This window comes from Mobula birostris, chromosome 11 (genome assembly GCF_030028105.1).
Source record: "Mobula birostris isolate sMobBir1 chromosome 11, sMobBir1.hap1, whole genome shotgun sequence".
In the NCBI taxonomy this organism is placed as follows: Eukaryota; Metazoa; Chordata; class Chondrichthyes; order Myliobatiformes; family Myliobatidae; genus Mobula; species Mobula birostris.
The window spans coordinates 45,221,699-45,249,220 of NC_092380.1; the positions used below are offsets into that span (position 1 = coordinate 45,221,699).

Consider the following 27,522-nt stretch of genomic DNA (forward strand, 5'->3'; position numbering starts at 1 on the left):
GTGCAGGATTCCCTAAAGGTTAATTTGCTTTTTCAGTCAGTGGTGTGGAAGGCAAATCCAATGCTAGTATTAATTTTGAGAGGACTCGAGTATAAAAACAGGGATGTAATGGTGAGACATTATAAGGCATCGGTCAGGTCACTCTTGAAATATTGCGAGCAGTTTCATAAGAATGATCCTGGGAATGGAAGGGTTAATATATGAGGAGTGTTTGATGAATTTGAGCCTGTACTTGCTGGAGTTTATTGAAACTTATCAAATGTTGAAAGGCCAAGACAGAGTGGACATGGAGAAGATAGTGAGCGAGTCCAAGACCAGAAGACACAGCCTCAAAAGACACAGGCATCCCTTTCAAACAGAAATGAGGAAGAATTTCTTTAAGCCAGAGGGTACTGAATCTGTGGAATTTATTGACGCAGATTGATGTTGAGGCCAAGTCACTGAATAAAGATAAAGTGAAGATTAATTAGTAAGGATGTCAAAGATTACAAAGAGAAGGCAGGAGAATGGAGGGAATAATAAATCAACCAAGAATGGCAGGATAGACTTGATGGGCTGAATAGCCAAATTCACTGCTATCTCTTATGGTCTCTGGGTCTTATCCCCATATCCCCCTGGAACTCTTATGTCCAGAAACCTATCCATCTACCCTTGGATATTCCTGTCTGGGATGAAGCATTCACTGCATGGGAGACGAACCTCTGCAGTTTCATGTTTATTAACTAATATTACTGCCAATCCTTGAATTTTACTTCAGCAGGGGTCCTTAATGAGAACCAAACTGAGAGCTGTGATGAAGTTAAGTTCTTGAGAAACCTTCATGGTTCGGCAGTACAGGAAATATGTGCAGGATACCTTAAAGATTTGTCTGCTCTGAATTCATCCCTAACTCCATCTGCATTTGCTGATGAAACCACCACACTGCGTCATGTTTCAAGTAACCAAGAGTTGTAGTACAGGAAGGAGACAGAGAGCTCAGTGACAACATCCTTTCCGTCAATGTCAACAAAAGAGCTAGTTATTGATTTCAGGAAAGGTATTGGTGCACGTGCTCCTGCCTACATCAATGCCGTGGAGTTTGGGAGGGCTGGCTGCTTCATGTTCCTAGGAGAGAATAGCACCTGTCCCTCTCCTATTAGGCTGGAGATCTAAACACCTGGAAGCACGTACACCAAGCTCAAGGACAGCTTCTACCCCACTGTAGTAAGAATAATATATGACAAGATGAATTCTTGCCCTCACGATCAACAGTACCTTATTCTATCTTTTGCTGTTTACCTGCACTGCTCTTTCTTTGTTGCTGTTACACTTTACAGTCAGAGTGATACAGTTCTGTTCCTGCCCACTCCCACCAGCCTGCACTTGGTTCATAACCCTCTAAACCTCTCCATCATCTGATCAAAATGGCTTTTAACACTTTGCTAATGTGCCCAGCTGTTTTGTTATGTGCAGTGAACTGACCTGTAAAAACAAAGTAAGCTTTTCATTGAATCTTGCTACATGTGACAATTATATTTTAATTCGAAACTCTCTGAAGAAAAGAATGCTATTGTTGTGGCAATCTCTTAAGTGTCACAACTGTAGTTTGTTGATGTTTATTTATATTTTGATTGAAAGATAGATTTTGTGACCTGCACTATTTAATCCGTAATGGCTAGTTGGAAGAACAAACACATGGTGAAGTGGGTGATATAAAATTTTGCTGACTACCAGAATGATTTTATTGCTGTGGAAGCATTCAGACATTTATAAAGCAGAAGTCAGAGCACCACTGGTCAAATGGGAATTCCAGGGACAATCACCCTTTCCTGCTCTTGCTCTTTTCTGTTTTTGAGCTTGATGTTCTGTTGTAAATTCAGGGAAGAGACAGAACTCTTTTGCAATAGTGCATGAATCTGGTGGGCTGTTGCAAGTGAAGATCGATGAAGATTCGAAGTACTGTCTCTTCAAAATACCCTAAGATATAACTTCCTCTGTCTTCCCCCGGAGTTGTCTGTATAGCGAGGACAGGCATGAATTATAGGCAGGCAGTGAAACAACTCTGGGCTCTAAGTGTTCTCACTTGTTTTGATTGATTTTAAGAGTCACAGTTACTGATATCCTTATTTAGTGTTGCCTCACACAGAAGTTACTTCTAATCTGCCGAAAGGCAGGCTTTTAAATGTTAAAATATCACTGATAGATCCTGGCAGGGTTTTGCCTGCTGTGATCTTATTTGAAGATTTATTTTCGTCTCAATTGGCTGCCACTGCTGGTTCCTGGTGATAAGCAGGAAGTCTCTGATGTTCGCACATTAGTGGCTTTCGATCTGTCACTGATCTGTCAAAGCAGCTGGGTGCGAAGTTGAAAGCAAGATTGGAGTGACAGTGAAAATTTGCCAGGATTCAAGATGCATCGGGGCACACTTGCCTTGTTTGTTGATCTGGCTATGAGTGAGCTGTACTCACAGACAATGGCCAAGGAGCACTTCACCAATAGATGAGTCCAACAACATTAAACACATGAATGAAAATGTTAAAAATACTGCAGATGCTGGAGATAAGATCTAAAGCTGAAAAATATTTGAATCTTTAGGAGGCCAGGCAACATCTGTGGAGAAAGAAACTGTTAAAAATAATTGGTAAATTATTCATCAAATGTTCTGAGGTACAGTGAAAAGCAATGTTTCTCATACCATTCATACAGATCATTTCATCACATCAGTACATCAAGGTAGTGCAAGGGATGAGCAATCACAGAATGCAGAATAAAATTTAACAGCTGCAGAGAAAATACAAATGCAGGGAGACAATAATGTGCAAGGCTACAAGAAGGTAGATTGCGAGGTCAAAAGTCTATTTTTGTACAAGGGGACCATTCAGTAGAGTTAGAACAGTGGGATAGAAGTGTTCTCAAAGAGTTTTGGTCAAAACTGGAAACATTAAACACGTAATGGTTAATAACTCTGTGACGAGAGGTAGTTTCCCCAAAATCTCCGAATGCAACTAGTCTCTTCATGTGCAAACTGAATTCAGGTATTTTTGTTTTCTGTGTGTGGGATTAAAATCAAAGATTGTACATAATATTGTTGAACAAAAAAGCTTTAAGCTCATAATATTAGAGCAGTACTGTTCACGCAAGGAAAAACAGCGTTGACTACCAGTGACACCTCCCTTCCTGATGCTCTAAACAATGATGAGATGACCTACAGAGGGGAGGAGGAAGGTTTTACCGGGAAAATTACCTCTTCCACAATGTCAACAAGACAAAGGAGATGGTTATCTACTTCAGGAGAACTCGCACCACTCACACCCCTCTTTACATTGGCAGCACAGTGGTAGAAATTATGAGCAGCTTCAGACTCCTAGGAATGCACATCTCTCACAGTCTGAGACAATCAAGAAGGTTCACCAACTTTCTGATGAGGCTGCAGAGAGCTGGAGTATACACATCAATGCAACCTTCTACAGATGTGCTGTAGAGAGCATTCAAACATGCTGCATCATTGCATGGTACGGGAACTGCAGTGTAGTTGCTGCACTCATCTGAGAACCCAAACCAGGGTCATTTCAAACTTCATTAAAATAGCTGAAGATGATTGTGTCCCCACAAAATTGTTCAGGGTTTTCCCCAATGAGAAGCCCTGGATGAACAATGAAATCTGGAATCTGCTGAGAGCCAGACCAGAGGTCTTCAAGTCTGGAGATCGAGATTGCTACAAGAGGTGCAGGTATGGTCTCCAGAAAGCATCTCTCAGGTAAAGTGGAGATTCCGGAATAGACTGGACTCAATGAGGGATGCTCAACAGCTATGGCAGGGTTTGAATGCCACAACCTCCTACAAAGCTAAATCTTGCGACAAAGGGGGCAGCAAAGCTTCGCTTCCAGATGAGCTCACTTTGACCACCAGATCAGGGAGGAACCATCACGCACCCCCATGTCTCCCGATGATCCTTTGGTCTCAGTATCTGAAGATGACGTGTGGGCTGCCTTCAAGAGAGTGAACCCAAGGAAAGCATCCAGTCCGGATGGAGTACCCGTCCAAGTACTGAAGATCTGTGCTGATCAGCTGGCTGGTGTGTTCATGGATATCTTCAACCCCTCGCTCCAGCAGTGTATGGTACCCACCTGCTTCAGGCAGGCTTCAATCGTACTGGTGCCCAAGAAAACCATGGTAACCTGTCCAAATGACTATCGCCCAGTGGCAATTACATCCACAGTGATGAAATGTTTTGAGAGGCTGGTTTTGAAGCAGATCAGCTCCTGTCTGAATGGTGACTTGGATCCACTCGGATTCCCCTACTGAAGCAACAGGTCTACAGCAGATGCTATCTCGTTGGCTCTTCACACAACCCTGGAACATCTGGACAATGAAAGTGCATATATCAGGATGCTCTTCATCGATTACAGCTTGGTATTTAACACCATCATCTCCTCAAAACTAATCAGTGAACTCCAAGACCTAGGCCTCAATACCCTTTGTGCAATTGGATCCTGGATTTCCTCACTTTCTGATCCCAGTCAGTTAGGATTGGCAAGAGCATCTCCACAATCTCCATCAGCACAGGAGCACCACAAGGATGTGAACTTATCCCCCTGCTCTACTGGCTTTACACCTATGACTGTGTGGCTAAGTACAGCTCCAACACCATATACAAGTTTGCTGACAACACCACTGTTGTGGGCTGTATCAAAGGGGGTGATGAATCAGCATACAGAAGGGAGATTGATAAACTTGTCTGAGTGGTGTAATAACAACAACCTCTCACTCAACATCAATAAGACCAAGGGACTGATTGTAGACTTCAGGAGAGGGAAACCAAAGGTCCATGAGCCAGTAATCATTGGAGGGTCAGAGGTGGAGAGAGTCAGTAACTTTAAATTCCTGGTTTTCACTATCTCAGAGGACCTGTCCTGGACCCAGCATATAAATACGATTGTGAAGAAACCACAACAGTGTCTCTACTTCCTCAGGATTCAGCGGAGGTTCAGCATGTCATCGAAATCTTTGGCAAACTTCGATAGGTGTGTGGTGGAAAGTGTGCTGCCTGGCTGCATTACGGCCTGGTATGGGAACACCAATGCCTTGGAGTGGAAAATCCTGCCGTGGATTCAGCCCGGTACATCACAGGTAAAAGCTTCCCAACCACTGAGCACACCTACATGAAACGTTTCCATAGAAAAGCAGCATCCATCATCAAAGACCCTCACCACCCAGGCCAGGCTCTTTTCTCACTGCTGCCATCAGGTGGAAGGTACAGGTACCTCAGGACTCACACCGCTGGGTCCAAGAACAGTTACTACCCCTCAAACATCAGGCTCTTGTACGAAAGGGGATAACGACACTTACTTAAGGATTCTGTTATATTGTTATTTCATGCTCGTTATTTATCATTATTCATTTATATCTACATTTGCACAGTTTGTTTACAGTTTACAGTTCCTGATGTTTACAGCTTACAGTTACTGTTCTATAGATTTGCTAAGTATGCCCATAGAAAAATTTTACTTTGAACTTAGAGTAGACAGGAAGGCTTTACAATGGGTAGTCAAAACTGTCCAATGCATCGCGGGCAGCAGCCTACCCACCATCAAGGACATAGATACAGGAAGGGGCCAGAAAAGGGTCAGTAACATCATGAAGGAACCCACCCACCCTGCTGCTGGACTCTTTGTCCCATTCCCATCAGGGAGGAGGTTACATAGCACCCACGCCAGGACCACCAGACTCAAAAACAATTATTTTCCCCAAGCAGTAAGGCTGATCAACACCTCCACCCATTAACCCATCCCTCCACATTCCCACACTACCACCAATATCATTTCCTGTCAATGTCACCTTATGTACTCCTAAAGCTGGTGTCGCTCTGGACATACAATCAATCGATGTGTATAAGCTATCTTATATATTTATATTTTTTGTGTTTTTATTATTATATTCTTTATCATACTCTATCATACTTTTTTGTGCTGCGTCATATCTGGAGTAACAATTATTCTGTTCTCCTTTATACGTGTGTACTGGAAATGGCATTAAGCAATCTTGAACTGGATTTGACAAGTTTGACAAGTTGTAATGTATTTGTTGGAGAAATTAGAACCTGTGGCCAATGTTGCTGAATTATGTGCAATAAGAGTTTTGTGACCTTTTCAAAACATTACTGAATATTTAGTACTTGGAACGTAGCATACAGCAGTTTGTTTTGTTTAACTTTAGGGAGAGTGTTGGGTTTTAATTCTGTGGGAAATACACCAGATCAAATTGGATGTGAAATCTGCTCATGGGAGTGGGTGGATAATGCACAAGTAAATCTTTTGCATTATAATCCAAAGGTGTGACAATGTGTGAATTTATTTCTGGTGTAAGAAAATAAAACCTTTAAACAGGATTTAAGAATAACAAAGGGCAAAGGCAAATTTGGGAAGATTCAGAGTGGATCAGTTAATTTCTCAGATGACCTTTTCCTCTGATATCAATGATGGTGACCTTTAAAGGAAGTGTGTTGCAATGTCTGTTCCTTCTGTGGGGCCTTACTGCAATAATGTGCCGAATGCTCAGAGCACTGCCCGGAAAACACAGAGGGGCTCCTCAGGGTGTGACTCATTTGCTCACCATTCAGAAACGAGGCCACAGTGACAGGTACACATGTGTGCATACACACACACACACAGGAGCACACGTGTGCGCACGCACACACACACACACACACACACACACACACACACGAGTGTGTGCACACATACACTCACACCCACACATGCACACTCACACACACACAAGGGTGCGCACACATACACACATGCACACTCATACACATTCACACACACACGCACACACGCACATTCACACACACACATGCACACTCACACACACACAAGAGTGCGCACACATACACATGCACACTCATACACATTCACACACACACGCACACACGCACATTCACACACACACACACATGCACACTCACACATGCATACACACATACACACACACACACACACACACACACACACACACACACACAAACACTCACACACATCGTTTTTTTACCTGAATCACATTAAATTTTCCTTCATTTGACAATATTTCTCCCTCACTTTTGCCAGTTTTCAGACCCTGTTAACACTGATGCAGTGGACAGAGAAACGTTGTGATTGAGGATCGGATGATCTGCACTGAACCTGAGTGGTTTTATTTCTGTTCAAGTGAACTAGAGACAAACAAAAGACAGCGGTTTAGGTCAAGGAGCCTTCATCAAAATGATGATAACCTCAGTAATCCACCTGTTAAAACAGCAGATGACAGTTAAAGGTCAGGATGTCCCAGTCCTCCTACCTGCCACCAACCATGAGTGCTTACAGCAGGCATCTCAAGGCAGGGGGAAAATGAAACCGACAGTCTTTCTGCAAGCTTTTCAGCTATAATGTAGCACTTTGAGATGTGTAATCCACGCACTGTTGTTGGGAAAGAAGCAGCAATTTTGTGCACAGCAAGGTCTCATGAACACTGAAGTGATTGAAAATGCAGGTGCTGGAAATCCAGTGTGCTAACTGAAGAAACTGCTGGGTAAACTCGGTAGGCCAGGCCTTATCTTTGGAAAGGGAAAGAGTCAGTGTTTCGGGTCAAGGACCCTTTATCACCAGTAAGATACGGTCAGTTTGTTGGATGTATTAAGTTTAGTCGAGGAATAAGTGTTGGCTAGTGCTGGGAGAACTTCCCTGCCCTTTTGCAAACAGTTCAATGCAAATTGCTTATTTATGTTATTTAGAGATACAGCATAGAACAGGCTCTTCCAGCCATTTGAGCCAAACCAACCAGCAAACCACTGATTTAACCCGAGAATCATCACAGGTCAAATTATATTAACCAATGAACCTACTAACTGGTCTTTCTTTGGACTGCGGGAGAAACCCATTCACACATGAGAAAGGAACATGCAGACCTGCTTACAGCGGAAGCCGGAATTGAGCTCTGAGCTCCAATGGCCCGAGCCATAACAGCGTCACACGAAGCGCTACGCTACGAGGGCAACCCCATTTTGCATTGTCCGCACAAAGCAGATGGGTGTGGTTTGACTGCGACAACTTCCCATCCAAAAGGCAAGGATGGTGCAATACTCCCTTAATTTTTCACCGGAAAGTCGGCTGAGATTCATAGTCACACCTCTAGTTAGATGCTTGAGTTATGCTTCAGAAGGCCTTTGATAACCATAATGATGTTGGTTCCATGCATCTGAGCTTATGGATTTCATGTATGATAAAGCTGTGCTGTATTCAATCACCTCAGGATGGTGTTACAGTGGGTTTCTTATCTGAGCATTATATGAAATTCTAATGCTTTGACAATCTGTTTAATCCCTAGGAACTAAATTTTAAGAAATTAATGCAGTACTGTGATTGGATCTACACAAGGTAGGACTTTGTGGAGTTTGGAGGAGGATGTAGAAGGTAACGTGTTTTTTTCTGCTGTTCTCCCTACAGCATTCAACTACTAAAGGAAAACAAACTCAGTCAAGCTAGAAACAAATTAACTCCAAGTGATTCTGATAAGCCAAGTACAAATGTCAAGTGAATAAAGAGTGAATCGCACACCATTTCCTTTTCATTGTGAAAACCCAACTTGTAGAAAAGTGAACAGCTTAAGCCCAGATAAGGCAGGTACTCTAGACCATAGACTAAAATCTGAGTGTGACCGTGTTCACCAGCTGTTAACCAGTCTGAATTCTTTCAAGTGCTATCAATGCTCCCCAAATAAGCAATGTAACAGTCACAGCAAGATGCATGTCACAACTGCTTGTACACAAAAAGATAAAAGAGATATACAGATATACAGTATATATACAGGCTGCATCCCTGTCTGGTATGGGGCGGGGGGGGGGCGCTACTGCACAAGATCGGAATAACTTGCAGAAACTTGTAAAATTAGTTAGCTCTATCATGGGTACTAGCCTCCCAAGCATCCAAGATGTCTTCAAGGAGCGCTGCCTTAGGAAGGTGGCGCCCGTCATTAGGATCCCCGCCACCCAGAACATGCCCCCTCACACTGTTACCATCAGGGAGGAGGTCCAGAAGCCTGAAAGCATTACACTCAGCAATTCAAGAACAGCTTCTTCCCCTCAGCCATCCGATCTGTAAGTGAACATTGAACTCATGAACACTACCTCACTACATTTTTATTTCTGCTATTTTTGTACTACTAATTTTAATTTAGCTATTTAGTAGACATATATACACTTAATGTAATTCAGGTTTTTTTCAGAGTCATACAGCACAGTTATACAGCCTCTGGACCCTCAATATCCACTGTACTCCTCCATACTAATTCTATTTACCAGCACTTGATAATGGCCTTCTATACCTTGGCAAGTGATGGGCTCATCCAGGTACTTGTTAAATACTGTGAAAGCCTCTGCCTCTGCCACCTCTCAGACATGAACCACCCTCTGGGTGAGAACAATCTTCTCAGTTCCCCTCTCTCTCTTACCCCTTCCCTTAAAACTATGCCTTTTAGCTTTATAAAGGTCTGTTATAAAACAAAGGTTTCCCACTATGCGCCCTTTCTTCGCTCTTCATTATGTTATACATCTGCTTCAAGCCACCCCCTTTGCCCTCTCAGCCCCCACTAGTTCAAGGAAAACAGACACAGCCTCTCCAGTCTCTCCTCGTACAGTAAGTGAAATGTTCCACCCAAGGTAACAGCCTGGTGAATCTCCTTTGCACTTTCCTCTGGTGCGGTGACCACTGCACACAAACCTTCAGCTGTGGCCTAACTAACATTTTAAAGCCACACTAAATGCACAAAGCGCGCAGCAAGTCACAGAATAATGAGGGAGAAGGGGAAGAAGTACACGCTGATGGGTGATGGACAGGATCTCCTTGTGCCCACCCCTTTCAATTTGACTTCCTATTCCCATTCTGGTATGTCTGTCCATGGCTTCCTCTACTCTGTCATGATGAGGCCAAACTCAGGTTGGAGGAGCAACAAACACCTCATTTGGGTACCCTCCAATCTGAAGGCATGAGCATTTCTAACCTCTGATAATTTCTCCCTTTCCACGCTTCTTTCTTTTCCATTCCCCATTCTGGTACCCTTCTCAACCCTTCTCTTTTCACTTGCCCGTCACCACCTACTGGTTCCCCTCTCCCTTCCTTGGTCCACTGTCCTCTCCTATTAGATTCCTCCTTCTTCAGCCCTTTACCATTTCCAGCTGTATCCCCTCCCAGCTTCTCAAATCATACCCTCTTCCCCACCACCCACCAACCTCCCCACAGCTGTTTTACCTGTCATCTGCCAACTTGTGCCTCTTCCCCTTCCCCTACTTCCTTATACTGGCTCCTGTCCCCTTCCTTTCCAGTCCTGATGAAGGGTCTCAGCCCGAAACGTTGACTGTTTCTTCCCCTCCATAGATGCTGCCTGACCTGCTGAGTTGCTCAAGATTTCCAGCTTATCCACAAGCAGACGGTTTGACCGTATTTTGCATTGTTGATGCAAGAAACAGAAGCAACATGGGCAGATTGTATTGTGTGCAGCAGATATAAGGACTGGGAGTCTATGTATTGCTGGTGTTGCTGGTGGAAAATGCTTGAAAACAAAATGCTGCAGGGCTCTGGGTTTAGAGTAGGAGAGAGGGGCCAGTTGGATGGTGCTACCAAAGAGCTTCTGCTCAATGCATTTAATGTGGAATTCATGTACACAGACAATCAGTGAAACTGCCCTGAATGGTTTCTTCAGCGCAATTGATGCTACAATGATCTAGGAATGATAAAGAACTGATAATATATTTATAAAAATAGAGATTAGTCACATGTACATGAAAACATACAGTGAAATGCATTAACAACAAACACAGTCCAAGGATATGCTGGGGGCAGCCTGCAAGTGTCATCATTCTTCCAGCGCCACACTGTTTCCAAGTCAAAAAGGTGTGCAAGTTACGAGTGAGCCTGTAGATGATGGTGTTTTCAAGCACTTAGCATTTGTTGTTGCCAGAATAGATTTGCAAGCTATGAGAGTGTAATTAGGATAGCCTAGGTGCATAACTGCAGTGCATTTTGTAAATAGCATCCACTGCACTCATTTTGGAAAGAATGAACGGTTACTGCGAGCTATTGTATGCCGATCAAAACAGTTGATCTCTCGAATCCTGGCTGATGTTTTTATTGTTGTTGAGGCTGCTCTCAGCTAGGGAATTGGAGAATTTTCCTGATGATCATTTTACCTGGAAAAGCTTTGGAGTATCAGGAAATAAGGCACCTGCCTTAGTACATCCAGCCATATACCTGCTCTTGTAGTAGTAATTGGCTGGTTCACCTGAGATACTGAGCAATGGTGACCTCCCCCACCGCCACCCCAGAAAGCATGATGCAGCAATAAGTAATGGATGTGTCATTGAATGTTGAGAATAAATACATAGACTCTCTCTTATTGGAGATGGTAATTTCTTGATGCACGAATATTTCTGGCTGCCTATTGGCCCATGCCTGGATGCTCCCTTGTTTTTGCATATGAATAGGTAAAAGTCCAGTAAATGAAAATGTAACATAGGAAAAAATGGTATTGTCTATCTTGGCAGGAAAAGTAAGTGGTGACGGACTACAGCAGTGCAGAGTGATCTGAGCTCTCTGCAGACGATCTACACAAGGTTAGTATGTCGGCACTGCAATTAATTTGGAATGTTAACAAGATGTCAGAGTAAATTGCAAGGGAAATTGAATGCAAAAGTGGGTGGTTATGGCTTAGTTACAGAGCACATTGATGAGACAATATTTAGAGTACTATGTACAGCGTTTGTCAACTTAACTAATGAGGTATTTAGATCCAGACAGCTCAGAGATGGTTTACTGGACAGGAACCAGAATGCAAGAGTGTCCTCATGCTAGCAGGTTCTCCCATATACACAGTACAACAGATAGTGTAGACTGTAGAGCGAGATGTCCATGTCAAAGTCATATACATAAGTACACTTGAATACAGGTGCAAATGAAAAATGTATTTGCAGCAGCACCACACATCATGGAAGCTACATTCACAAGTAAAACATAAATTAAACATAAATTGTACACAATTTCTACTTGAAAGATCACAATTAGAATAAATTAAAACAAACTCCATTTTAGTGCCAATTGATCAAAGTTGTTGTCGGATTGCTATTGTAGTAGATTAGATGTTACATTCCAGGTAGTGATTAGAGTTGTACAGGCTGGTTCACAAACTGAATGGTTCAAGGTCAGTAGATGTTCTGGAACCTGGTAATATGGCTCCTTAAGCCTCTGTACCTCCTGCCAATGGTAGCTGTGAGAGATGGCATGGGCTGGACAGTGGGGATCTCTAATATAATAAATGTTGCCTTTTTGAGACCAGAACATCATAAGACTTAGAAGCAGAACTACGACATTTGGCCGAACAAGTCCACACCATCATTTGATCACGGCTGATTTGTTTACCCTTTCAACCCATTCTCCTGCCTCCTTCTCATGACCTTTGATGCCTTTACTAACCTAGAACCTTTGCTTTAAATATACTCAATGACGTGGCCTCCACAGCCAAATGTTGCAATGAATTCCACAGATTCACCACCCTCTGGCTAAAGAAAATCCTTCTCATCTCTGCTCTAAAGGGATGTCCTTATATTCCGAGACTGTGCCCTCCTACTATTAGAAACATCCTCTTCATGCCCACTCTATCTGGTCCTTTCAGTGCCTCATGTACAGTAGATACATGATACGAAAGGAAGTTCTGGTGGATCCTTGACTATTGATTTGGTCTAGACTTAAACAGCATTCCCATGATCTTCTTGCTCACGTTAGCTGTTTCAACGCTGAGGATAAGCAGCTCCAATTCAGGATGCCCTTCCTGCCCGTGGCCACAGAACATCACAGACTGTCATCCGCTACGGAGAAAGCAGTCTCTGCCCCTTTACAATGCTGTAACTTGTCTGTAAGTGACAACCCCTCAGAACCAGTGTAAACTATCTCCAGGGAGCACATTCTACATTTGAATCAGGCCACGTAAGTGCAAATCATCTGCTTAGTTTTGGCAAAGTTAAGATGAAATTAAAACTGAGAAAGTGCAGATGTTGAGAAAGTAAAACACAACCAGAAACTGCTGGAAATGCCCAGCAGGTCAGGCAGCATCTGCAGGGAAATAAGCAGTGCCAGCATTCCAGGTCAAAGTCCCTTCATCAGGATGCGTGGTTTGCTTCACCTGAAACGTTAACTTTGCAGACTAAACTGCTGAGTGTTTCTGGCATTTTCTGTTTTTACTGAGGTGAAGTTGTGGTTTCAACTTCTGATACTCGAAGGATAATCGTGCTTCTGTTTGCTTTTCCAACAGGTCCAGACGTTCTTTACAGTGACTAAAGGCATCAGCCAATGACTATTAAGATGGGTCGCTTTGAACGTGTGAGAAACGTGACAATCGCTTTTAGCATTCTGATTTCTGTAAGTACACTTGTGAGAAAGTACCCACTACAGAGCAGACAGCAAGCCTTGTGTCAGCGAGGTGATAGGTCTGGGCAGTGTGGAGTCAGGTTTAAACTCAAAATTTATCTGCTCTATCTAGCCAGCCAGCTCTTGGTCTAACTAACACTGAAAAAGCAGCTATTGTCGATCTAAAGCTTTAAGCGTAAGAGTCAAGAGTATAGTTGTAAGTGTCAGCCTGACTTCCCCAGTTCAGAGTGCACTGGTGCGGTCTCTGCAGATAACAAGAGTCAGCAGCTTACAGCCATCCAGGACTGAAAGATGCTGTCCCCACGGAACAGTGGATTCACTCACTGACCATTTACATTAGACTATGCCTGCTATCCATACTGGAATTGGAGTTGGTATATTATTAACACGCACTGAGATACAGTGAAAAGCTTGTCTTGCATACTATTCATACAGATCGGATCATTACACAGTATATCGAGGTAGACCAAGGTAAAAAATAACAGAATGCAGAATAAAATGTAACAGCTACAGAGAAAGTGCAGTACAGGTGAACAATAAGGTCATAATAAGGCAGATTGTGAGGTCAAGAACCCATCTTATCACACTAGAGAAGCATTTAATAGTTTTATTACAGTGGGTTAGAAACTGTCCTTGAACCTGTTGAAGGAAAGGAGACACAGAATGAAGTTTGGTTGGAGATTCAACTTCTATTTAGGACTGACTGCGCAGGTGAACCATGTAGGGTAGAACTGCCAGCTGATGCCTGTGTCAGTTCTCGTATTGTCATGACTCTAGCTGAGGAAGATAGCCCTGTCTGTAGCTGTATGGGTGTGGATGACCATTTCCCCACGATTAGAGAATCAAGAACTATAGAGACAGGCTTAAGGTGAGCAGAGGGATCCAATAGGAACTCAAGGAGCAGCTTCTTCACCTAGCAGGTGGTCAGTATATGGGATGAGACGCCAGAGCGAGTGGTCCAGGCAGGTACGATAACAACATTTAAAAGACACTTAGACAGGTATATGGCCAGGAAAGTCTCAGAGGAATATTAGCCAAATGCTGTAAATGGGGCTGGCTTATATGGGAATTGTTGTAACGTGGATGAAATCACCAGAGAGACAGAGTCACCGGTAGATGCAAAGCAGCTTCTTTATTCGACACAACAAGGTACAGCAGGCATTATACGAACGGAGACGCTTTCCGTAGAAAGGTCTGCTAGCCCAGTGTGAGCTTGATATTTATATGCTAAACACAAAGGCAATCGCTACTTAAAAAGTTATAGACAATGCATAGACAATGTTTCCTATTGAAGCTACATACAAAACATCACACCTCCTAACTTCATCCTTTCCTTCCAACGCCAACATATCTGGGTAGGTACTCACAGTCTTTAGGAAGGAAGCACGTTGTTGTGGACTCAATCCACAGTACTTTGTCAAATAGAAGTCTGGTGGCCAAAGTCATTTAAGTGTAAATGAATCATCTACCCAAAAACTCACTCTAACAGGAATCTTGGTCAGCTGGGACCAGTTGGGCTGAAGGGCTTGCTTTTGTGCTGTATAACTCTTTGACCATGTAGAGTTCTCATGGAGTCTGCCCATCCTTTCCATTAAGGACTCATTCCACTATGCCACAGGGCAAGATCACAAGGATAAGTAACATGGTCTAGCATTAATGCAAGTAAAATGGAGGTACCACAAGCATCTTTTACTACAGTCTACAACACCATCATGCAGCATACCCCTCTGATTGCCATTATCAGTAGACCACAGTCTACCAGCTACCTGTTGAAGAGTGTTGAGGGTTAGTTCAGATGCAGTGCCAGACACAGCTGGATATGAGATGCCATTTGGTCCATGCCAACCAAGATTCCCATCTAATGTTATCCCATATTCCTCTAATTCTAACAGTGGAGGTAGTAAACTGCAGTCACTGGTAAATGATCCTGTTAGACAATAATGCTAATCAAAGGGATCCAGCTTTCTCATATTCAAAGCCAGCCAGTGCTCTTTCAAGTACAATCTGCTGGAGGAACTCAGTGGGTCAAGCAGTATCTGTAAGAGGTAATTAATCGATGCAGGGCTTCAGCCTGAAATGGTGACAGTTCCTTTCATCCTGAACGTACCTCTTAACCTGCTGAGCTCCCCAGAAGTACTGCAGGGGATGAATATTGCTGTGGTGCCAGTCAGTCCGGTTGCTTTGTCCTGGATGTTATTTGACACTCCATCTTCCGGCATCTGCAGACCCTTGTATCTCCAGCTAGGTGCCATGGGTGAGAGCTGGGGCCGAAAGCACTCACACACAGGCAGGGTCAACACCCGATCGCTGGGCAGTCGTTCAAGCCTGGCTTCTGGCATGACCTGCCTCAAAGTCTTTCAGCCTGTGTGGGAATTCTTTCTTTTATCTGTCACTTACAGGAACTGTACATATGTGGTGAGGCCAGCATTTATCGCTGGTCCCTGCAAGGTGAAGTTGAGCAGCCTTCATGAACTACTGGAGTCCTTCTTGAGAAGGTGCTCCCACGGGGCTGCTGGGGAGGGAGCCCCTGGATTTAGGTCCTATGATGCTGAAGAAACAATGATATGCTGTGCTTCCGAAGCAGGGTGACGTAGTGCTTGGAGAGGGACCTGCAGCTGAAGGTGTTCCTTGACACCTTGCTGCTCTTGTCCTTCTTGGTGGTAGTGCTGCAAATCCAAGAAGTGCTGTCGGGGGAGTCTTGGTGAATAACTGCTGTGCATTTTGTAAATACCACACGCTGTGGCAACCATGTGCCCGTACAGCAGGGAATGAATATTCGAGGTGGTGGACAAGGGAATGTAGTGAGCAATCCCTACAGAAAGTGCAAAGTTGGGGGGTGGGGTGGGGAGGGAAAGGGGTGCTTAGTGGCAGAATCCCTTTGATGTTGGTAGAAGTTACGGAGAATGCTGGGCTCAATTCGAAGGCTTGTGGTAAAGTCGAGGGGTCATTGTTAGATTCTGATATTTTAATCCAAGGTTCTTTCAGAAGTCAGAAAAGAGGCACAAAACTTGTTGCTTCACGGTTGTTTTATTAAGCCTTGATAGAACAAAGGAAACAGGAGCAGAAGCTTATAGACAAAGAGACCAGGGTGTTAAGAAGATGGCGTCCAGCATGGAACACCTCTTTTATACTACATTTGTTGTTCCTTCTCATGCCTTGTGGCACATTGGGCAGCATTTTTGAAATCTCCGTAGTATTTGACCTTTTTTTTTATGAGGCCAAGTTACTAACTCGAAGCTCAACCTAGCATGTTGGAAAATGGAAGTGTGCAAGGAGCTGGCCGGATTTGAACTCCGGACCACTTGCCTTGAAGTCCAGTGCTGATTGCGACAAAACCACTGGCTGGTATCTTATACTACACTGATAAGGAAACTTCCACTCAAATTTGTAGATAAGAATTAACTAATAAGATAGCTCTTATTCAAACAATTTGAGGATCATACCAGTATTATATCAATATAACCACTAGGAAGCATAATAAATTGTTATATAAGTAATGAAATAAAATACAAGCAGATAAGTGGTGGCATCCGTTAGTCTCGCGAGACCGTGGATCTGCACCTGGAAAGGAGTGTCCTCTCCACGGTGCAGGCCTGGGCAAGGTTGTATGGAAGACCGGCAGTTGCCCATGCAGCAAGTCTCCCCTCTCCTCGACACCGATGTTGTCCAAGGGAAGGGCAAGGGCCGATACGGCTTGGCACCAGTGTTGTCGCAGGAGTTGCCAGAACGAGGTTGAAGGCAACGTCGGACTGCCTTAGGGACTCCAGCTCCGGATTTGTCCTCAGGGTTTACTCCCAAAGCCTTTCCCATGAGTGGGTATGGCCACAAGGCAGCGGAGGGTTGAAATCAGAGTTTTCCCTCTCTTAGGCTACATCCACACTACGCCGGATAATTTTGAAAACGCCGGTTTCGAGTAAAAACGATAGGCGTCCACACTAAGCGTTTTTCAAAATATCTCAGTCCACATTAGACGGATATTTGAGCGAATCTCCTCCTACTGGGCATGCGCAGGACACACAGAAAACAAGCGAAGAGGAAACGATATATTGGTGTGCGTCTGTCCAGTTACAGAGCAGAAAAACTTAAAAAGGAATTGCTCTTGGCTCTCGCGCAGGTGGACTTAGAACTAAAAAAAAACACAAATACTGGAGGGTATGGAGGCAACCGACAGGGAGTTCACAGACAGTATGACCCGGCTGACGACGAACATTGAAAAACTGACTAACTCTGTTGCATTAATAAAGCACCTTGTTAAATGTATAAAACGTCTGCATCAGCATTATCTTGTATTTCCATACCATGTTACATTAGGCTGTTACACATCTATTGTCAGAGAAGTACTTGCATAAATAGGTAAACCACCTTCATACAAGCAAGGACAGAAAACAGGGCAAAGTGTGTATACTTATTTATTCAGTAAGCTATGGGTCAAAGTATTTGGTCCCCTTGGCTTCAGTTTCGTTGCCGTCTGTTCTGAAATTGTTAGGTTATGTGGGGGGCTGCGTTCAAGAAAACAACGAAATGCCACACTGCGGCCATCTGTTCCAGCACGTCATGACAGCATTTTCAAATAGTCAAAAATGCTCACTTTACAATTTAACTCTCACGCCATTCACACCGACTGCGTGATATAACAGCCGTATGGCAGTGCTTGCGCAGTACCAAGCAGAAGCAGAAAAAGCATTGTTGTTGTGGTGTTGTCATGACAGCGTTTTTAAATCTCTCCGGTTACCCTGTACACACTACAACGGATATTAGGCGTTTTCAGATTTATTCACTCTGGAGATCGTTTCTGAAAATCTCCGTTTTTGGGAGATGAAAACACCGTTTCAGTGTGGACAGAAGGTCAAAATGAAGAGAAAAAGCTTCGTTTTCAAAATTATCCGGCGTAGTGTGGATATAGCCTTAGATGGACTGCCTTCCCAGGCTGACGAGCTCCACCTATCCGAAGCACTGGTTTTAAGGTGCCAGGACCCACCTCAACAAGTAGATAATTAATTGTTAAACTGCAAAGAAAATAACAAGCAGTCTAATCCAACAATGTCCACTTTGATTCTAAATCACACATGTAGAATTGTTACACCTGCAAAATCAGAGGTAGAAAAACGTGTGGGATGTACGTTAAGTATAAAATAATCAAAAAACAACTTAGTTTAGAAGGTATCAATGGGTATATATTTTTCGTAGTATTCATAGGCTATGTCATGGTTAGGCAGATTAGTAGGCACACAGTAGAGTTTGAACTACTCTATTGATGACACAAATAAAAAAGATATAAGCTATGATTATCAGTATGATCATTAGTACTTGCTGTAAGTCGGAAAATTGGTAAAATATAACAACTAATGTTAGTATATACTTCATAATGTCTGGTAGTTATTGACTTGGTTGAAGAGTTCTGGTTGGTTAGTGATTTGTTCACTGTAGCCCAGCAGTGTAGACACTGAGTCAGAGGTTACTAGCACATTAACCACAGTGCTTGTTGTCTTCGTCGGGTGCCACTTTAGCTCACTTGCAGTGGCTGGCGTGTATCCACTTACTTCTGCCTTCTGCTTTCACCACTGGGTTGGTAATTAACAGCATTTGGCAAGCCTTTCCACCCAGCCTCCCAGTGGACCCACTGGCTAGGAATCAGGGTGTGCCCGCCTTCTGTCGGGTCACTCCAAGCAGCAGAATCCTGTTGAGAAGCAGACTGTATCTCAGCACGTAATAAATCTCACAGAATAGTCAACTAAACTGTCTATCAGCCGCTCTGAGATCGAGAGCTCCTGGCAGTGGCGTAGGATGCCCTGTTACCACCTTGAATGGACGTACACACGTCATTCCTCGTTTGGGGCTCCTCTGATGCTACATAAGACCATAGGAAGTGCCATAGCAAACATGAGAAAATCTGCAGATGCTGGAAATCCAAGCAACCCACAAAATGCTGAAGGAACTCAGCAGGCCAGGCAGCATCCATGGAAAAGAGTACAGTCGATGTTTTGGGCCGAGATCCTTCAGCAGGACTGGAGAAGAAATGCTGAGGAGTAGATTTAAAAGGTGGGGGGAGGGGAGAGAGAATCACCAGGTGATGGGTGAAACCAGGAGAGGGAAAGATGAAGTTGATTGGTGAAAGAGATACAGAGCTGGAGAAGGAGGAGTCTGATAGAAGAGGACAGAAGGCCAGGGAAGAAAGAAAAGGGGGAAGAGCACCAGAGGGAGGCAATGGGCGGGCAAGGAGATAAGGCGAGAGAGGGAAAAGGGAATGGGGAATGGTGAAGGGCTGGGGGAGAGGCATTACCAGAAGTTCGAGAAATCGATGTTCATGCCATCAGGTTGGAGGCTAACCAGATGGAATATAAGGTGTTGCTCCTCCAACCAAAGTGTGGCCTCATCACGAGGCCGTGGAGAAAGATGCAGGTAGACATATTGGAATGGGAATAGGAAGTGGAATTAAAATGGGGAGCCACTGAGAGATCCTGTGTTTTCTGCTGGACAGAGCATAGGTGCTCAGCGAAGTGGTCTCCCAATCTATGTCGGGTCAAACCGACATACAGGAGGCCACAACGGGAGCACCGGATACAGTCGATGACTCCAACAGACTCACAGGTGAAGTGTCACCTCAACTGGAAGGACTGTTTGGGGCCACGAATAGTAGTGAGGGAGGAGATGTAGCTCTTGTTCTATTTGTAAGGATAAGTGCCAGGAGGGAGATCAGTGGGAAGGGATGGGGGGGACGAACGGACAAGGGAGTCGCGTAGGGAGCGATCGCAGCGGAAAACAGAAAGTGGGGGGATAGATGTGCTTCATAGTGGGATCCCGCTGGAGATGGGAGAAGTTGTGGAGGATTATGTGCTGGACACAAAGGCTGGTGGGGTGGTAGGTGTGGGCGAGAGGAACCCTATCCCTGGTAGGGTGGCGGGAGGATGAGGTGAGAGCAGATGTGCATGAAATGGAAGAGATGTGGATGAGGGCAGAGTTGATGGTGGAGGAAGGGAAGCCCCTTTCTTTGAAGAAGGAGAACATCTCCTTTGCTCTGGAATGAAAAGCCTTAACCTAAGACCAAATGCGTTGGAGACAGAGGAATTGGGAGAAGGGGGTGGCGTTTTTACGAGTAGCAGTGTGGAATGAGGTGTAGTCCATGTAGCTCTGAGAGTCCATGGGTTTGTAATAGCCATCAGTAGGTAAGCTGTCTCCAGAGTTAGAGACAGGGAGATCATGAAAGGGGAGGGAGGTGTTGGAAATGGACCAGGTAAATTTTAGGGCAGGGTGGAAGTTGGAGGCAAAGTGGATGAAGTTGACGAGTTCAGCATCTTCCACCTAGCGGAACTTGTCCTCACTCAAAATAATTTCTCCTTTGGTTCCTCCCACTTCCTTCAAACAAAAGGTGTGGCCATGGGCACTTGTATGGGTCCCAGCTATGCCTGCCTGTTTGTCGGCTCCATGGAACAGTCTGTGTTCCAAGCCTGCATTGGTGACCGTCTCGCACCTTTCCTTCGCTACAGTGACATCTGCATTGGTGCTGCTTCCTGCACTCGTGCTGAACTTGCCTACATTCACTTTGCCTCCAACTTCCACCCTGCCCTCAAATTTACCAGAAACTCCGTACAATGCTCTTCAATAGAATTACCATGTTGTTCATTCGTTTGTCCAGTTAATGCAAAGATTTGCTCTTTTGCCTTCTTACTGTCTCTATCATGCTCCCTTGCAGCTCACTGCAACAAGTAAAAGTCTTTAATTGTCCCATGAACTCTTTCATTCACTCACACATTCGATCAGACTGACCATGCTGTCTTATTTCTAAATCACTAGCAGCCATTTTCTGGATATTGATAAAGTTACATTGTTGATGAACTTTGGACTTTTTAAATTAATTTTATCAAACTGTGAAGTTTGATTTAGTTAAGAGCTCTTAGTGGGTTTCACAGCTTTGGCCATTGTTTTGATTTAATACAAATGCACTTTTACTGCTTTGACTGCAATCTCAAAGTATTAATAGATTGCAACCGAAATTTAAAGTTTTCTCACGCACTCCACTAGTGCATGTATTGTGGTACTGTTTGTACGTATTTAAATCTGTGCTCCACTAGCTTGAACATATTTAATTATTCTCACTTGCAACATTTAATATTTTTATCCGTGCTTTGCTGCTTGTTCGATTTTTTTTACCCTCTACCAGCTTGCCTATTTAATCTGCACTCTACAGGCTAGTGTTTCTTTTTACAAATCCTGTCTTTTTTTTCCAAAATAGTAACTTAGCAGTTCCTTACTTCTAACTCCCACCTAATGATATTGAAGCGAGAACTAATTTCCTCTCAGACAGTTTGGAACAGGGGAAATTCTTAACCCATTTGTTGCGTGCTAAAAAATCATCTTTGTCTGCAACTGTTCCAAGTACTTAAGCTTCGTAACCATCCTTTGCTGATTCTCCAACTGTTGGATTCTAATGTTTTAATCCAGGGTTAGAAAACCATAGAACCATAGAAAACCATAGAAAAACTACAGCACAGAAACAGGCCTTTTGGCCCTTCTTGGCTGTGTCGAACCATTTTCTGCCTAGTCCCACTGACCTGCACACGGACCATATCCCTCCATACACCTCCCATCCATGTATCTGTCCAATTTATTCTTAAATGTTAAAAAAGAACCCGCATTTACCACCTCGTCTGGCAGCTCATTCCATACTCCCACCACTCTCTGTGTGAAGAAGCCCCCCCTAATGTTCCCTTTAAACTTTTCCCCCCTCACCCTTAACTCATGTCCTCTGGTTTTTTTCTCCCCTTGCCTCAGTGGAAAAAGCCTGCTTGCATTCACTGTATCTATACCCATCATAATTTTATTTACCTCTATCAAATCTCCCTCATTCTTCTACGCTCCAGGGAATAAAGTCCTAACCTACTCAGACTTTCTCTGTAACTGAGTTTCTCAAGTCCCGGCAACATTCTTGTAAACCTTCTCTGCACTCTTTCAACCTTATTAATATCCTTCCTATAACTTGGTGACCAAAACTGCACACAATACTCCAAATTCGGCCTCACCAATGCCTTATACAACCTCATCATAACATTCCAGCTCTTATACTCAATACTTTGATTAATAAGGGTCAATGTACCAAAAGCTCTCTTTACGACCCTATCTACCTGTGACACCGCTTTTACGGAATTTTGTATCTGTATTCCCAGATCCCTTTGTTCTACTGCACTCCTCAGTGCCTTACCATTAACCCTGTATGTTCTACCTTGGTTTGTCCTTCCAACGTGCAATACCTCACACTTGTCTGTATTAAACTCCATCTGCCATTTTTCAGCCCATTTTTCCAGCTGGTCCAAGTCCCTCTGCAGGCTCTGAAAACCTTCCTCACTGTCTACTACATCTCCAATCTTTGTATCATCAGCAAATTTGCTGATCCAATTTACCACATTATCATCCAGATCATTGATATAGATGACAAATAACAATGGACCCAGCACTGATCCCTGTGGTACACCACTAGTCACAGGCCTCCACTCAGAGAAGCAATTCTCTACTACCACTCTTTGGCTTCTACCATTGAGGCAATGTCTAATCCAATTTACCACCTCTCCATGTATACCTAGCGACTGTATTTTCCTAACTAACCTCCCATGCAGGACCTTGTCAAAGGCCTTACTGAAGTCCATGTAGACAATATCCACTGCCTTCCCTTCATCCACTTTCCTGGTAATCTCGTCGAAAAACTCCAAGAGATTGGTCAAACATGACCTACCACGCACAAAGCCATGTTGACTCTCCCTAATAAGTCCCTGTCTATCCAAACGCTTGTAGATTCTGTCTCTTATTACTCCCTCCAATAACTTGCCTACTACTGACATTAAACTTACCGGCCTATAATTTCCCGGATTACTTTTTGATCCTTTTTTAAACAACGGAACAACATGAGCCACTCTCCAATCCTCCGGCACTTCACCCGTAGACAGTGACATTTTAAATATTTCTGCCAGGGCCCCTGCAATTTCAACACTAGTCTCCTTCAAGGTCCGATGGAACACCCTGTCAGGTCCCGGGGATTTATCCACTTTAATTTTCCTCAAGACAGCAAGCACCTCCTCCTTTTCAATCTGTACAGTTTCCATGATCTCACTACTTGTTTCCCTTAACTCCATAGACTTCATGCCAGTTTCCTTAGTAAATACAGAGGCAAAAAACCTATTTAAGATCTCCCCCATTTCCTTTGGTTCCGCACATAGCCGACCATTCTGATCTTCAAGAGGACCAATTTTATCCCTTACAATCCTTTTGCTCTTAATATACCTGTAAAAGCTCTTTGGCTTATCCTTCACTTTGACTGCCAAGGCAACCTCATGTCTTCTTTTAGCCCTCCTGATTTCTTTCTTAAGTATTTTCTTGCACTTCTTATACTCCTCAAGCACCTTATTTACTCCCTGTTTCCTATACATGTCATACAACTCCCTCTTCTTCTTTATCAGAGTTGCAATATCCCTTGAGAACCAAGGTTCCTTATTCCTTTCAGAATCAGGAAAGAGGCACAAAACTTGTCGCTTCACAATTGTTTTATTAAGCCTTGATAGAACAAAGGAAACAGGAGCAGAAGCTTATAGACAAAGTTGCGTAGAAGATGGCATTCGCAGGGAACAGTTCTTTTCTACTGCATAGATATGGAAAATTCCATTCAAATTTATAGATAAGTGTTAACCAATGAAATAGCTCTTATTCAAATAATGTAAAGAAGCTTCCAGATCCATAGCAGTGTTATGTAAATTTAGCCACTAGAAAGCATAATAAATAGTTGCTTGTATATAAACAATAATATAAAATACAAGCAGATAATAAATTGTAATACTGCAAAGAAAATAACAAACAGAGTCTAGTCTAAGAATTGAACAGTCGGATCCAACACCCTGTTGCCATGAAGGATGGGGTGAGAGCGGCTGTGCAGGAAATGGAGGAAATTAGGGTGAGGCTAGCATCAATGGTGGTGGAAGGGAAGCACCATTATTTGGAAAAGGAGGATATCTCTGATGTTTTGGAAAGGAAGGCCTCATCCTGAGAGCAGATGCAGCAGAGATGGAGAAACTGACAAAAGAGAATGGCATTTTTACGAGTTGGGAAGAATATTGGGAAGAAGTATAGTCAAAATCACTGGGAGAGTCAGTAGGTTTGTAAAAAGTAGATAGCTTTCTCAAGAGATGGAGTTAGAGAGATCAAGGAAGGGGAAAGAGTTTTCAGAGTTTGTTCAAGTAAATTTGAGTACAGGGTGAAAGTTGCAGGCAAAGTTGCTGAAATTGATGAACTCAGCATGGGTACAGGAAGCAGCACCAATACAGTCATCAATGTACTACAGAAAAAGTTGGGGTGCCTTTCCACAGTAGGCTTGGAACATTGACTGTTCCATGTAGCCGACAAAAAGGCAGGCAAAGCTGTGGCCCATGGGTACACCTGGGCATTGGAGTAAGTGGGAGAAGCCAAAAGAGAAATCGATGAGGGTGAGAACCAGCTCTGCCCAACAGAGGAGGGTGGAAGTGAAGGGCTATTGGTTGAGTTTGCTTCCTGGAACAAAGTTAAAAACTTTAAGGCCTTCTTGATGGGGGTAGAAGTGCATAGGGACTGGATTTTTATAGTGAAAATGAGGGAATCAGAGCCATAGTTACTATATTCCCAACGTTTCACTTTTGAAAGCCTCCCCATTTACCAACCATCACTTTGCCAGAAAAGGACCTTTCCCAATCCAAACCTGCCAGTTCCCTTCAGAATTGGCCTTCGTCCAATATAGAATCTCAATCCGAGGACCAGTCCAACCCCCCTCCATAATTATTTGGAAACTAATGGAATTATTATTAGTTTCTCCAAAGTGTCCTGCTACCTACACTACTGTCACATGCCCTTTTTCATTCCTGAGGAATGGAACTGGACAACCAGTGAGCCTGCTACCAATGCTTACTGATTGAAGTTTGCTGATGAGGAAGGTGATTATCCAATTACGGAGCTAGGTACAGTGGCTCTGGTCTTGAAGGTTGGTGATGAGTTTGGATGGAATCATCGTGTTGAACACCAAGCTCTGGTTGCTGATTTTCATTACTTACTTTATTTCACTTGATTGAAAGCCTTGCAAAAATCTAAATACATCACATCCACTTCGCTCCTTCATCTACAGGTTTCCCCTGCCATCCAAAGGTAGAGCGTTCCTACGAAACAGTTCTTAAGCCGGAATGTCGTAAAGCGAAGAAGCAATTACCATTTATTTATATGGGAAAAATTTGTGAGCGTTCACAGACCCAAAAATAACCTACCAAATCATGCCAAATAACACATAAAACCTAAAATAACAGTAACCTATAGTAAAAGCAGGAATGATATGATAAATACACAGCCTATATAAAGTAGAAATACTTTTCCACAATCATTGCCGGCACTGTTCTCCATAGTGAAAATCTCACGCAAGCGCTCTTGGCAAAACACGGGGCAAGCAATCTCGGCAGAAAATCTCACACAAGCGCTCTTGGCAGAAACACTCTCTCCAGTAACCTTTAAGCTATGAAGCTGCCAAATCATACCAAATAACACATAAAAATACACAGCCTATATAAAGTAGAAATAATGTATATACAGTGTAGTATCACTTACGGGAATCGGGAAGACAGTACCAAGCACACTGGTGATGGTGTGTTAGGCTAAGTCATCGGAGTTTGGGTGGTGCAGTGGCCCCCACCCTCTGAGCCGCCGACCGATACCGATCCGCGAAGAATGCAGGGGTACAGCTGTAGCTGGAACACACACAGCACAACTTTAAGAAAAAAGCTGACATAAACATGCAAATTAATTAGGTGCTGCCCGGCACATAAATGTCGGCCCAGATCAGAGGTGATGCAATTGGCATTCAGTCAGGCTCGTGAGGCACAATTAAACTATACTTCTCCTAATGTTCATAAATTCTGTCTCTAAGAATCCTCTCCAATAGTTTAACTACCACTGATTAAAGACTCACTGGTCCATAATTCCCAGGATTATCCATATTATCCTTCTTGAACAAAGGAATAACATTTGCCACCCTCCAACTTCTGGTACTGTTCCTGTGGCTGGTGGCAAAGATCATTGCCAAAGGCACAACAATCTCTTTCCTCATTTCCTGTAGTAACCTGAGGTATATCCAATCCAGCCCTGTTCGGGGAATTATCTACTCTAATGTTCTTCAAAAGTTCCAACACATCCTGTTTCTTAATGGTAACATGATTCAGCACATTAGACCATTCTACATTCTCCTCACGTTTACCAAGGTCGCTCTCACTGGTGAATACTGAAGCAAAGTATTCAGTAAGGGCCTCCCCTACATCCTGGTTCCTCTTTTATCTTTGATTGGTCCTATTTTCACAGTATTTGTCCTCCTGCTCTTCATGTACAGGTAGAACACCTTGGGGTTTTCCTTAATTCTACTTGCCAATGTCTTCTTAAGCTCCTTCCCAGCTACCTTGTAACTCTTTGGAACCCTATCTGATCCTTGTTCCTAAAACTTAAGTACATCATTTGCTTCCACTTGATTAGATGTTCTATATCTCATGTCAACCATGATTATTTCACCCTACCATCCATTTCCTGTCTCAATGGGACAAACCTGTCCAGACCCCCTATGCAAGTGCTCCCTAAACAACCTGCATATTTCCATTGTGCATTTGACTGTGTGTATCTACTCCTTATTTATGCTGCCAAATTCCTGCTTAATAGCTTCATAATTTTCCCTCCCTCATTGAAAATGTTTCCATATTGTCTGCTCCTATCCCTCTCCAAGGCTGTGGTAAAGGTCAGGGTCACTGTCTCCAAAGCGCTTTTCCCCCAAGAGATCTGTCACCTGAAGTGGCTCAATGCTTTGTTGAGTTACCTTTCCAGATTTATTTCTGAGGAAGCACAAATGTTGTAATTCATCCATGAGTGCTTTAATTACTTGCCATTCTCTGTCCACTGTCAAACTCTTAAGTAACTTCTCCCAGTCATGATGCATCATACATTCCTAGTTTCTATTATTTGGATTCAGGATTATTTTTCAATCCTCATTACACAATAGCTATCTAGGATGCTCGAAACTCGTTCTCTAGATGGACCTCTTCATGACTCAGCTCCGATGTAC

General features: G+C 43.4%; 1 protein-coding gene and 1 long non-coding RNA gene across 6 annotated transcripts in view; one reads left to right on the plus strand and one right to left on the minus strand.

Annotated features, from left to right (window-relative positions):
* The window catches only part of LOC140205052 (tetraspanin-18-like), a 279,792-nt gene that overhangs the window by 216,276 nt on the left and 35,994 nt on the right, over positions 1–27,522 (plus strand). For 2 of the 5 annotated variants that reach the window (XM_072272171.1, XM_072272173.1), the window contains exons 2-4: positions 8,341–8,390; positions 11,552–11,620; positions 13,312–13,418. In XM_072272171.1, coding sequence (XP_072128272.1) covers positions 13,350–13,418 — 69 coding nt within the window. In that variant the 5' untranslated portion in view covers positions 8,341–8,390; positions 11,552–11,620; positions 13,312–13,349. Of the gene's footprint in view, positions 1–5,088; positions 5,110–7,418; positions 7,555–8,340; positions 8,391–11,551; positions 11,621–13,311; positions 13,419–27,522 lie in introns of those variants that run through there. The other 3 variants (XM_072272174.1, XM_072272172.1, XM_072272175.1) reach the window with 3 other exon arrangements.
* Positions 14,564–26,491, minus strand: LOC140205053 (uncharacterized). Its single transcript, XR_011887738.1, has 3 exons — positions 26,389–26,491; positions 26,028–26,167; positions 14,564–19,104 (listed from the first exon to the last, which is right to left on the minus strand). It is a non-coding gene; the product is annotated as an uncharacterized lncRNA (long non-coding RNA).